The sequence below is a fragment of the Notechis scutatus genome, chromosome 6, assembly GCF_049901735.1.
Source record: "Notechis scutatus isolate UNSWTSFEM ecotype Mainland chromosome 6, rNotScu1.2, whole genome shotgun sequence".
Classification (NCBI taxonomy): domain Eukaryota; kingdom Metazoa; phylum Chordata; class Lepidosauria; order Squamata; family Elapidae; genus Notechis; species Notechis scutatus.
The window spans coordinates 28,306,203-28,320,356 of record NC_142014.1 but is presented as its reverse complement, the minus strand read 5'-3'; the positions used below and the strand labels follow the sequence as shown (position 1 = coordinate 28,320,356).

The window sequence follows — 14,154 nt, the reverse complement described above, 5'->3', positions numbered from 1 at the left end:
ATCAGTATGAACATAACATATAAACATATAAGTATATACAGGTATAAGTATATACATACTTTTATTTATTTAGTCATATTTATTTATGTATTTATTTGATTTGTCAATCGCTTACAGGATGATAGGTATAAGTATAAACATGAGTAAGAATACAGGAAATAGGTACGAATAAACGGGGACAGTAGGACAGGGACAGTAGGCATGATGGTGCACTTATGCACTCCCTTTACACAGACCTCTTAGGAATGGGGTGAGGTCAATAGTGGATAGTAGTGGATAGTTTAATCTATCTGTCTGTCTATCTATCTATCTATCTATCTATCTATCTATCTATCTATCTATCTCTTTCTCTCACTTCATCTATATATCATCTCTTTCTCTCACTTTGTCTGTCTATCATCTCTTTCTCTGGCTTCATCTATCTATAAGTCATTTATTTTTATTTATTTGATTTGTCAATCGCTGACAAGATGATAAGTATAAACATGAGTAAGAATACAGGAAATAGGTACGAATAAACGGGGACAGTAGGACAGGGACGGTAGGCACAATGGTGCATTTTGATAGATCGATAATGAGTACGAATAAATGGGAACAGTAGGATTTAATTTAATTTAGGTTTCATTTAAATTAGGTTTAAATGGAATGTATTCTGGTAGAGCTGTGCCCTGACTTGGGGTAAGAGATACCAAGATGGGAGTGTGTGTGTTTTCTTGAGTGTTTTTCAATCGTAGCAACTTTTTAAGATGTGTGGACTTCAACTCCCAGAATTCCCCAGCCAGCAACACTGGCTGGGGAATTCTGGGAATTGAAGTCCACCTACAGGGAGTCCTCGACGTACAACCACAACTGAGCCCAACATTTTTGTTGTTAAGCGAGATGTGTGCTAAGTGAATGTTGCCCCCTGGAACGACTCCTCTGGCCACATTTGTTAAGTGAATCACTGCCATTGTTAAATTAGCGACGTGCTTGTTCAGTGAATCTGTCTTCCCCATTAGCTTTGCTTGTCGGAAGATCATGCAAGGGGATCACATGATCCCAGGACACTGTGACCGTCATAAATATGAATCAGTTGCCAAGCATTTGGATTTTTGATCATATTTTGACCACGGGGTTGCTGTAATGGTCATAAGTCACTTTTTTCAGTGCCATTGTAACTTCAAACGGTCACTAAAGTTGTAAATCGAGAACTATCTATCTAATCTATCAGTCTATTTGTCATGTATCTCATCAATCTATCATCAATCATTATATAATATTTATCTATCACCTATCTGTTTATCTCATCTATCATTAATCTATCATCTATCATCTATCTTATCTATCAAATTGAATCTATCATTTAGCTCATCTATCAATCATCTATTTGATTATCTGTCATCTATCTCTTCAATCTATCAGTCATTGTCTAATATCTATCACCTATCTAATCTAATCTATCATCATCTATCATCTTCATTATCTATCTATCATCTATTTGTCATCTATCTCATCAATCTATCATCTATCAGTCATTATCTATCTAATATCTATCATCTATCTATCTCATCTATCATCTCTCTCTCAATCTGTCATTATCTATCATCTATTTGTCATCTATCTCATCAATCTATTATGTATGTCATTATCTATCTAATATCTATCATTTATCTATCTCATTTATCATCAATATATCATCTATTCTAGCTCATCTATCTCATCTATAATATAATATAATTTATCATCTATCATTTAGCTCATCTATCAATCATCTATGACCTATTTGTCATTATCTATCTATTATCTATCTATTTGTCATCTATCTCATCAATCTATCGGTCATTAGCTACCTAATATCTATCATCTATCTCAGGGGTCTCCAACCTTGGCACCTTTAAGACTTGTGGATTTCAACTCCCAGAATTCCTCAGCCAGCAAAGCTAGGTACCACTTTAAAGCAAAGCTGGCTGAGGAATTCTGGGAGTTGAAGTCCACAAGTCTGTCTATCTCATCTATCTAATCTCATCTCTCATCTGTCATCTATTTGTCATCTATCTATCTATCCATCCATCTATCTATCATATACTTCTTGGAAGGAAAGAAGGATGGAAAAATGCATAATATTGCAGGTTGGAAGTTGAAGGTGCTGCGGAGCTTAAATTCCAACCGGTCCCGTGCAGAAACTCCATACACACGTTAAAAAAAAAAAAAAATTAACTTGCTCCCCGGTTCTTCCATACGAGATCCCTCCATCTCAAAAAGCAAAAATCCGACTTTTATGACTCATTCAGGCGAGCCTCATCGACACCCCTACCCGAAAGATGTTGAAGGATTCCTGGGCGACCAAGGGACTCGAAAGTCAAGGCAGCTCGTGTGAATCTGCCTTTCCCGATCGGCCAAAGCGCTTCAACGGGAACCTTTCGTAGAGATAGAAAATTAGAGCAAACTCGGATCACTTCCTCGCGCGGGAATGAAGGATTAGGCGCTGTCCAATAGGGCGCATTTTCAGCAAAGCGCTGCAAAGGAGGCGAAAACGGGACTTTCCGTCGGTTTTTGGCAGAAATTAAGGTCGTGCATCGCTTTGTAGGGAAGTTTGTTATTTGTTCTCTGAACTGCTTCGACTCTTTTCTCTCTGCCGCGCGGGCAGATTTTTTGGGGGGAGGTTGGACTGAGCCTAATTAGTAAGGCAGCATTTTGCATTCGTGTGTATGGTTCGCGTGTGAATACGGCACGGGTGATAATGAAGAGGTTGGTGATGCGAAGGAAGACCGCGGAGATTTTGTTAGCTCTATTGCTCTTGTTGGGGGAGTGAGGGGGAGTGGGAGGGAGAAAGACAGAGACAGACAGAGAAAGAGAAAAAGGGAGGGGGAGGAGGGGAGAAAGAGAGAGAGAGAGAGAAAGAAAGGAAAGAAAGGAAAGAAAGAAAGAAAGAAAGAAAGAAAGAAAGAAAGAAAGAAAGAAAGAAAGAAAGAAAGAAAGAAAGAAAGAAAGAGGGAGGGGAAGGGAAGGAGAGAAAGAAAAGAAAGAAAGAGGGAGAGAGAGAAAGGGAGGGGGAGTAGGGGGAGAGAGAGAAAGAAAGAAAGAGAAAGCTGGAGAGAGAGAAAGGGAGGGAGGGGAGAGGATGGGAGAGACAGAAAGAAAGAAAGAAAGAAAGAGAAGAAAGAAAGAAAGAAAGAAAGAGAAAGAAAGAAAGGAAAAGAAAGGAAGGAAGGAAGGAAGGAAGGAAGGAAGGAAGGAAGGAAGGAAGGAAGGAAGGAGAGGGAGAAAGAAAGAAAGAAAGAGAGAGAGAGAGAGAAAGAGGGAGAGAGAGAGAGGAAGGGAGGGAGAAAGAAAGAAAGAAAGAAAGAAAGAAAGAAAGAAAGAAAGAAAGAAAGAAAGAAAGAAAGAAAGAAACAAACAAACATATATGCTCAGACTGGGATTGAAGGCTTCCATCATCTCTCAACCTTTGGCAATTTAAAAGACTCATGGACTTCAACTCTCAGAATTCCCCAACGAGCATTGCTGGCTGGGGAATTCTTGGAGTTGTATGTGGCCTGCATGTAGTCCAACATTTCTCAACCGTGTTACCTTTGTGATAGGTGGACTTCAACTCCCAGAATCCTCCTGTCAGCAGGGGATTCTGGGAGTTGAAATCCACCTATTATAAAGTCGCCAGGATAGAGAAATGCTGACCTAGGCTGTTGCATTGAATGCGGGGCTTTATTGTAAGATAAAAGACAGCCCTTTAATTCAGAAAGCTGCCCTTTAGATTTATGGAATCTAATGACTATTTTCTTGGTTTTGTTCTTGAATCCTCTTTTATAAAGCAAAGTTATCAATAATTATTTTTAATGCTTATGAATCTCTTTCAGATGTGCTTCCCTTTCAGGTTTCTCCTTTGTTTTTGCCCCCCCCCCCCAAAAAAATGTGTATTTAAGACAAATTGTTCTTACGTCCTCTTCTTAAAATTTTTTGCCTTGTAGATGTGGCCTGATAACATTGATGACTCCAGTCTCTCCAGGCAAATGGGATGGTCTCCGCTAAAAAATCCAGTTGATTTGTTTCATTCAGAACCCGTCGTGAAAATATGTGCTCCTATGGTTAGGTATTCAAAGTAAGTGCCTGTTCTGATCCAGCTCCCCAAACATGACAAACCCTTTGTAGTTGAAGCAATAATTTCTTTATTAGGAGCACCAGCAGCCCCGGCAAAAAGTTTCTCTCTCACTACAGGGTAACAAGTCTGTCGGGCAGAGAGATGAATATTTGTCTGCCGCATCTATTCATCTCCACCCCCTGCCTTTTATCCCCAGAGCTAGGGTGAGGCTTCGCTAGCAGTGGTGGCTCTTCCGTCCCAAAGACCGGCCTATAGATTTCCACTGCTCTCCTCTCCTCTGCCTTCTGAGCATCTGCGCGTCAGGCACTGGACCCAGCTGTTCCTCCTTTTCCTCATCAGCCACCTCCAGACCTGGGGGCTGTTGACTCTCCATTGAGGGCTGACAGACGGCCCAGGCTCTGCCTCTCTCTCTCTCTCTCTCCCTCTGTCCCTCCCTCCCTCCCCCCCCCCTCTCTGATAGCTCCATTCCCTCTTACCCCTCAGAGCTCCCAGGTTGCCATGATGCTTACCCTGACTCCCACACCTCCTCCTCCTCTGATTTGGCTGCTGGAAGGGCCAGTGGCCAACAGGCCACAACAGTCCCAAAGTCATGTGACCGCAATTTCCGACACAGTACACCTTGTGGGTTGGGAAGCCTGGTTTAGATTAGCCCTCCAAAGCTAATATAATATAGTATAATTAATTACATGCTGGTTCATCAAACAGGGCAAAGGCCTTGTGTGAAAGTGCCAATTCTAGTAAAGATAGCTCCAGTCACGATCAAATGGTCATCAAGCAGGAAAGTGGTGTCCCGTGGATTAATTTGCTTTGAAATGCAAATGCTGGTGGATTGAATGAACAAAGCTAATATTCCTCCCATTTTCCCAATAACAACAACCTTGTGAGGTGGGTTAGGCTTGAGAGAGAGTGACTGGCCCAAAATCACCCAACTGGCTTTCATGGCTATGGCAGAACTAGAACTCCCCGTCTCCTGATGATTGGTCCAAAGTCACCCAACTGGTTTTCATGGCTATGGCAGAACTAGAACTCCCCATCTCCTGATGAGTCCAAAGTCACCCAGATGGTTTGTATGGCTATGGCAGAACTAGAATTCCCTGTCTCCTGGTGATTGGTCCAAAGTCACCCAACTGGTTTTCATGGCTATGGTTGGGACTAGAACTCACCATCTCCCAGTTTCTAGTCTTAACCACTAGACAAAACTGGCTCACTACATATGCATAAAATGACCCAATTGCATGCAGTGTTTTCCAGAATAAAATATCAATATTAACTAAAGTGATAATTTGGAGGGGGGGAAATCCACTCTTTTGATAAATTAAACATGTACTTACTGGTATCTCGAATGCTTTTATATTTGTAGATTGTCTTTCAGAACTTTAGTCAGGAAATATGACTGTGATTTATGCTACACACCAATGATCATTGCAGCTGATTTTGTCAGATCTTTGAAAGCCAGGCACAGTGAATTTACAACAAACCAAGGTGGGTTGTGTACATTCTCTCACCCCTCTGGAGCTTTTGAAATCCTTTTTAATGCCCAGGTAGTTGTCCTCAAAATATCTTTTTAGAAACATACACAAAATCTATTGTAGAGCTCAGAAAGACCCTGATTAGGATTGAATCATTGCACGGAGATATGAAATAATATGTTTGGTCTGGGCCTGATATATTGTTAGAATAAAACCAACAGTGATTTCTTCAGTAAGAATGATGGAACAAACCAAGGTTTAGTGTGATAGAGGAATCAATTTAACAGCTTGTAGTCCCAGGAAGTAAACCTTCAGTCTGTTGCCCACCAAATTTGAAATTGTTCTTTGGTCTACTTATTCAAGTTAAATTATCCTTGGATCAAGTCCTTATTCTTTTAGTAGATTCATAACATGTTATTCTCCGGAAGTTCCCAAAATATGGATGTCCATATACCAAGAACCTTGTAAAATAGCTGGGACTAGAAGTAGCTTCTAGTCAAAGATATCCATTGAATTTAAAGCAGCTGAGTTGAACAACTAGAAGTAGACGGAAGAGCAATTTCAAATTCAAGATACTTGGAGGGCAACAGATTAAAGAAAGCTTAGTATATAGGACTGCAGATTCATACTAAATCGTGGTTTGTTCCATCCTTACTGAATAAAATCATCACTGAATAAAATCATCATGAGATTCATTCTGGCAGGTTCTCCCTAACTAGAATTCAGTGCTAGCCAATACACCACATTGGTTCTCTCACTGATGTATCTAGAATGTACCTTCTTTCCTAAATATCAGTGATTTTTATTTATTTACTAGCTTGATACTCGTGCTTCGCTACAAAACTATGTGGTCGGGCTTAGTTTTTGGGGAGGAAAATAAGAGGAAAAAAATTGTGCCTCTGCCTACCAGCATCCATCGGTATTCATCTGGCTAGCGTCCTGTCAGTGTGTGAGAGAGTTGAGGGCTGTTTGGTATTTAGTATTTGTGTGAGCAAGGAGACAGTAAGGAGCCTGGGCGTGGCTTAGCTCCACTGTTCTGTACTAAAGCTGCTTGGTGCTGTGAAATTGAAACTGAAACTGAAACTCCTCTCCTCTGTTTGTGTTCTGCATTTGGAAGAGATTTCTTTTCAGGTGAGGAGGGGGAGTAGAACTTCTTAGCATCAGAGCGTGTTAATAATAATAATATAGGAAATACTTTAAATGCTCTGATGGTCATTTGGAAAAATCCTTTCTTAGTGAGCACCTAGAAGCCAAGAGGAACATACGTGCCAAATTTCAAGTTTGTAGACTTTACGGTTCTGGAGATTTTGTGATGATGCATGAGTGATATTTCGCTTTTATATGTATATAGATTACAATTCTTTTTTTTTTTACAGGTGACCATCCTTTGATTGTTCAATTTGCTGCTAAAGAAGCACAAGTTTTGGCAGATGCAGCTGGGCTTGTGAGTCCGTTTGCGGATGGCGTAGATTTAAACTGTGGTTGTCCACAAAGGTGAGTGACCTGAGAACAATATATGGAAACAATTCTTTCTCCTTCTTCCTCTCTCTCTTTTTCTCTCTATTTTTCAAGGAAAATCCTCCCAATAAGTTTCAAATAAACAGAACATACAACTGAACAAAATAGCAATAGCCCTTTGACTTATATACTGCTTCACAGTGCTTTACAGCCCTCTCTAAGCAGTTTACAGAGTCAGCCTATTTCCCCCAACAATCTGGGTCCTCGTTTACCAACCTTGGAAAAACAGAAAGCTGAGTCAACCTTGAGCCAGTCAGGATCGGACTGCTGGCAGTTGGCAGAATTAGCCTGCAATACTGCATTCTAACCACTGCGCCACCACAGCTCTTAAAGTACAGAACATTTTTAATAAAACACATTCTTTATTTAAAATGTAGATATGCACTTCCATATATTTGACCGGTGTCTAAAATGGTACTTCTCAACCTTGGCAACTTGAAGATGTATGAACTTCAACTCCCAGAATTTCCCAGTCAGCATGTTAGTTTAACATTTTAAACTAAATTTAAAATGCCTCTAACTTAATATGTTTACACCTAGGCAGAAAATCCAAGGGCAAAATCTTTGGGTGCTTAGTGAATGCAAATGAGTTTTTCTGTGAAATCAGAAAGTCAGACCCATTTTGCTAGTGTATCTTGCATATTTATGTATTGACTATATAAAGAAGCATTTCTTAAAGCAACTGCTGTTGTACTGATTTTCCATACACTATTATTCACTTTCTTTACATTTGAAAATTAGGTAAACCTGCAGAGAAATTGGAGCTTTTTAATATATATTTTTGTTTAAATAAGTAGTTTTTTTAGTATAACGTAGTAGGCCAGTGGTTCTCAACCTGTGACCGCAAAAGCTTGAAGAAATGTTATTATTTAAATCTTGAGTTAAGATCTTGGTGGTTTGTAGCCACAAAAGGTATTTAAAGGGGGTCCTTTATTGTTTTCTTCCAGGTGGGCCATGGCAGAAGGCTATGGTGCTTGCTTAATAAACAAACCACAACTGATACAAGAGATGGTGAGATCAGTAAGAAATCAAGTGGAAAAGCCCACATTTTCAGTATCTATTAAGATACGGTAAGTCCTTTATAGAGGTATATATGTGTGAATTGTCTTATAGATGTGGTGGACAGCAGAAAAAAAAATGTATTTTCTGTATTAGCTACATAAAAAGATATTGCAAATAATCAATTAAGAAGCTGTCTTTAATTCGTAACCATATGATTTAGTGAAAAATCAAGGCATTTGTATTATTCAGGAATAATACCACAATAGCACTAGCAGTTAGACTTATATACCACTTCATAGTGCTTCACAGCCTCTCTCTAAGCGGTTTACAGAGTCAGCTTATGGCCCCAACAATCTGGGTCCTCATTTTACCCACCTTGGAAGGATGGAAGGCTGAGTCAACCTTGAGCCAGTCAAGATCGAACTCCTGGCAGTGGCATAGAATTACCTGTACATACCTATATCTATATGTGTCTCCTTCCCTCCCCTTCTCTGTTCTTAATTCTTCACTATATTTTCACGCTGAGAAAATATTTTCACCTGCTGAGTTACCTTTTTTTCCCCTCTCCGCACGGAACGGAAGGATCCATGGAGATCTACAGAGGACTGTAGACCTCTGCCAAAAAGCAGAGTCAGCTGGCGTATCCTGGATCAGTGTACACGGGAGAAGTGTAGAAGAAAGACATCAGCCAGTGCGCTACGATGCAATTAAGGCAATTAAAGACAGCGTCTCCATACCGGTGGTAGCTAACGGTGACGTGAAGTCCCTGAAAGATGTGGAGGCCGTTCATCAAAGAACAGGAGCTGATGGTGAGAACAACCTTGGTTCTTCTGAGTTTTTTTTTTCTCCCTGATGCTTGTTTCCAGCAATGCTGGCTACACTATTCTGGGCATTGGAATCCACCCACCTTAAAAATGACTAAGGTTAGACAATATTACACTCATCTTGTTTCAAATAGCTATATAAGGAGCTGATGTTAAACCTGTGATGACCCGGGGCGTGGCACAAAGGAACACAGTCAGATAAGCAATAGGAATCTTTTTATTATCTCCAACTTTGCCCCACGTGTCCTGGTTACCTTCTGGCTAGAGAAAAACTCTCCCAGGAACAGCCTTTGATTGCAAAAAATTAAGTCCAAAACATGAGCAACACAAATTGTAACTTAAAGTCCAAACAAGCCATACTAAAGTAATTAGTTTGACAGGGCAGGAGGAAGAATTTCAGACTTGAAGGCACGACAAAACTCACACAGTTGGGAAGACTCCAGGAACACAGATAAGCCACGGCAACACAGGATAAAGTCACATTTGCTCCCAGCAGCCTGCCGCATGCAGCCTGCCTTTCTTATCAACTGTCTTCCCAGCTGTGGCTAATGAAAGGAATCAGGTCCCTTTCCTCCCCCGTAAGCCACGGAACCCACATTACTCTCTTCTCTGTTCCTCCTTGCGTGCCCTAGGATGAAGAGCGGGTGGGTCTTGGTCTTCCTCTGAACTCCCTCTCCCTTCCTCTACCTCTCCCCTGCTCTGCCCAGCTGGACTTTGCCCTTCCCCAGCCTCCTCCACAGCCACACTCCCATTCCCTGTCAGCTGTCCGGCTTCCTCCTCGGATTCAGACTCTCACAGGGGCATGACAAAACCCATGTAAGCTCATATTCTAAGAAATACTTTTCACTGGGTTAAATGGGTCTTTCTTCTAAGTTTCTAGAGTCAACTGAAATGTAGTCAAATCTATCTCCCCAGGGGTGGGCTTCAAAAATTTGAGTAATGGGTTCTCTGCCCGGTTGCTGGGTGGGCATGACCATGGTTGGCATAGCCTAGTCAGCGTCCTGCACCTGGAGGCGGGGCATTTTTGCCCTCCCCAGGCTCCGGAGGCTTTCCTCAAGCCTCTGGGTAGGGGAAAACAGCCTTCCCGGGCTCCAGAGGCTCTCTGGAGGCCAGAAACGGGCCTGTTTCTGGCCTCTGGGAGGCCCATTTTTCGCCCTATCCGAGCCTCTTCACGGGCCCTGTACTTATCTGGGATCCAAAACAGGCCGCAAGGGGACTCCTGGCAGGGGAGGGGAGGGCGGGGCCAGCCGGGGGTGGGATTTACCGGTTCACCGAACTGGCCATAAAATTAGATTCCGGTTCGCTCAAACTGGGGTGAACCGGTAGCAGCCCAATCTCCCTCTGTTAACCATTCGAATCTTCCAGAATGCTGCTTTTCTGCTTCTAGTATCCTCAATATTACCGCTAGTCAAATCCGCTAGCTCCCATTCGGTGAATAGCCAGCATCTTGAAACTTTTTAATAAATAAGAAATGATGACGCCCTTTAAGTACCTCATGCAATTTCTCCAGCTCTTTGAAATGTGCATCAAGCAATGGATGAGCAATCCATGTTCGCAAACCTCTTTGCATTTTGTGATCTCTCGAACCCCCACTTGTCCAAAGTTGGCAGTATAAATTTTTGCAATCTGAGGATTTGAAGTCTTACCATCTTAAAGTTACCATGATTGAGAAATATTTAGAAAAAAAAGAATAAAAAACATGGCACAATCTTTTACCATCAACACCAGGGGTGGGATTCTACCTGTTCGCACCTAATCACTAGAACTGGTTAAGATTCTAAGCAGTTCAGAGAACCAGTTGTTAGAAGAAATTACTGGCCTAATCCTGTAAGGAAGGTAGGAAGGAAACATTCTGGTGTTGCTTACAGAAACTGCCTCTCAGTTAACCCTTATTACATTCTTGGCAGGACTAGACTTCCTGTCTCAGGAACTTCTCTGGAGTTTTTTTACCTTCCTTTGCTGGTACTTTGCTTGTGTGGAGTGACCATTCAGTTACAATGGCACTGAAAAAAGTGATTTATGACCATTTTTCACACTTACAACTATTGCAGCATCCCCACAGTCATGAGAGGCCAGGTGAGGAGATGTGTGCCTCGATGTGAGTGATATTGAGTTGGTCACACCCAGCCAATAACATGACCACCAAGCCATGTCCACCTAGTCACATGACCACCAAGCCAGGCCCACCACCTAAGCCATGCCCACAGAACCGGTTTATTAAAAAATTTGAATCCCACCCTTGATCAACACCTTTTCTTGTTCTACCCTAACCCTCAAAGTAGTACAACGGTGGCCACTATCAGTGGATACCAAAAAAATTATACATTCCAGCTTTAAGATAAATATGTATTTGTGGTTTTCTGAAAATATATTTCTTTTCCTTTTGTAGGTGTCATGGTTGCGAGAGGGCTCTTAGCCAACCCAGCTTTATTTACAGGGTATGAAGACACACCTCTGCAGTGTGTCCAGGATTGGGTGGATATAGCCCTTGAGCAGGGTACCCCTTTCACCTGCTTCCATCATCATTTAATGTACATGCTGGAGAGGGTGACTTCGAAACAAGAAAAAAAGATTTTTAACGTTTTATCAAGTACGTCTGCTGTTTTGGACTACCTTAGAGATAATTATGGTGTTCGGTAGCCTTCTAGATATATTTAATTGTGAAAAGACCAGACTCGTTTATAAATTCTGGATGCCTACAGTTGTTTTTTCTACTCAAGGATTTCCGTATGTGCATTTATACAATTTTAGCATTTTCTTATGAGCAAATTGTGAATAAAAGCAGCAACCGTCCATAGGTTTATTTAGCCCTTATCAAGCAAACTGTACTTCAATAGGTGCAAACTGTGAACCTTAATCTCAGGTTGGTTTGTTCGGACTGAGTGCAGCTATAGACATGGCTACGTTATAAAAATAATTTAATAAAAGAGATACACAGACAAACCACAAGCAATAAATCTTACTTTTTAAGATCAAAGATTTATTTCGTGAGTAATTTGGAGCATGAAAGGCCATCATATCATTACTTATATCAATAGCCCATTGCAATGAGGTCCAGAGACAGTAAGTAGCTAACTTCAGAAAGGATAGTTACTATCAATGGCCCTGATTTGAGATTTACCCCCCTTCTTTTATACCCTTCTTCTTCTGAAGCCCACCCAGTGGTATGTAATCTCAGTGGATGCACTACCCTATTCCCTCATACTGTCCATCAATTAACACCCACTTGTAGGTAACTTGCTTACTATCTGCTACTTTCAGTTCCGCTTTTTCTCAATGTCTCAGATATTTGTGATCCAAAATAGCTATATTTTTAATTGTTCAGCAAATATATGCTTTTTGCGGATAGTGAACCTATTGCCGTGCCTGCAAAATCAGCTCAGCAGATTGCAAATATTTCGCCATGCTTGGAAAATCAGCTCAGCCAGCATTATAATATATACTTAATTTGAGGCCTTCAATTAAGCAGAGACCTACACCAACTTTAGGGCCCAGTTGTCCTTTTCTCACAGCTATAATATACAAAGATGCTGATTGCAATCACATATGCAGGTAGTCCTCGACATATGACCATAATTGAGCCCAGAATTTATGTTGCTAAACAAGACAGTGCTTATGTGAGTTTGGCCCCATTTTATGACCTTTCTTCCATAGCTGTTAAATGAATCACTGCAGTTGTTAAGTTAGTTAACACGGTTCTTAAGTAAAACTGGCTTCCCCATTGACTTATCACCCATCCCCACTCACTTGTGACTGTATGACTGTAACTTTGTCACTTGTATCCTTACGGTTTATATTGACTGTTTCCTAATATAATGTGATTGCTTATTGTACCCTATGACTATCATTAAATGTTGTACCTGCTGATTCTTGACTTTTGACAAATGTATCTTTTCTTTTATATACACTGAGAGCATTTGTACCAAGACAAATTCCTTGTGTGTCCAATCACACTTGGCCAATAAAGAAATCAATCAATCTATCTATCTATCTATCTATCTATCTATCTATCTATCTATCTATCTATCTATCTATCTATCCATCCATCTATCTATCCATCTATCCTTGTCATAAGGTCGCAAAAGGTGATCACGACCCAGGGACGTTGCTACCGTCATAAATCTGAGCCAGTTGCCAACATCTCTGAACTTTAATCATGTGACCATAGGGATAATGCCATGGTCCTAAAAGTGAAAAACAGTCATAAGTCATTTTTTTCAGTGCCATAGTAACTACAAACGATCACAAAACAAATGGTTGTAAGTTGAGGAATACCTGTAATTCTTCTTCCACTATCCTGCATTCCTTTCAGCAGAGATTAATATCTACAAACTGATTAAAAACTTCTTTATTAATCATTCCAGGTAATAACCATTCTTTGCAAGGAGTGTACTTTTGGTATATAATTGAATGATCATAGCTTGCTGAATATCTTTGATCATGCTACAGTCCCAAAGATGCCTTTTCAGGAGGCAACTGGACTTTCTGATTTTTCTTGGAAGACGTTTCACTTCTCATCCAAAAAGCTTCTTTAGCGCTGACTATAATTAGTCAGAGAGCTGAAGAAGCGTCTTGGATGAAAAGCAAAATGTCTATAAAGAAAGTCCAGCTGCCTCTTGAAAAAGCACCTTTGGGACAACCATGACCTGGATGAGTGAGAATCTCCATCGACATCATGTCAAAGTGAATATAGTAGATGTATGAAGCTATATGAAGATGTGTAAACATCAGGCCAAAGCCTATCCTGAAACCTTTATTCTGCAGTTTTATCCATACATGCAAAAGTCAGATGTAAGTTCATGAGACTTGTTATTAAATAAACATGCATGATCAACCTACACCCATTCAAAATTGCTTCACATATATGCCACACCTCTTGTACAGGTAGTCCTGCTGTACAGGTAGTCTTGGATAGACTCACAACCATTTGAAGTTACAACGGCACTGAAAAGAAGTGAGTTATGGACGCTTTTCACACTTACGACTGTTGCAGCAGCCCCGTAGTCATATGATCAAGATTCAGATGCTTGGCAACTGGCTTGCATTTATGACAGTTGCACTGCCCCAGGGTTATGGCATCACCTTTCGACCTTCTGATGAGCAAAGCCAGTTTCACTTAACAACTGTGGGACTAACTTAACTGCAGTGGTCCACTTAACAGCCGTAGCAAGAAAGGTCATAAAATGGGGCAAAACTCACTTAACTGTTTTGTTTAGCAACAGAAATTTGGGGCTCAATTGTGGTCTTAAATCAAGGATTACCTGTA

The 14,154-nt window shown here is 40.8% G+C and overlaps 1 protein-coding gene across 3 annotated transcripts; it reads left to right on the top strand.

Moving 5' to 3' along the window:
* The first annotated feature begins 2,316 nt into the window (after positions 1-2,316).
* Positions 2,317-12,749, top strand: DUS4L (dihydrouridine synthase 4 like). Of its 3 annotated transcripts, none has more exons than XM_087967810.1 (7): positions 2,317-2,727; positions 3,945-4,075; positions 5,436-5,557; positions 6,921-7,038; positions 8,010-8,132; positions 8,647-8,873; positions 11,278-12,749. In XM_087967810.1, the coding sequence occupies exons 2-7, from the start codon at positions 3,945-3,947 to the stop codon at positions 11,526-11,528; spliced, it is 972 nt and encodes a 323-aa protein (XP_087823936.1). In that variant the 5' UTR covers positions 2,317-2,727; the 3' UTR covers positions 11,529-12,749. The 3 variants fall into 3 exon arrangements, with proteins under 3 accessions (XP_087823936.1, XP_026532964.2, XP_087823937.1); XM_026677179.2 differs by having other exon boundaries at positions 2,418-2,547; XM_087967811.1 differs by having other exon boundaries at positions 2,460-2,562.
* Positions 12,750-14,154: the final 1,405 nt, after the last annotated feature.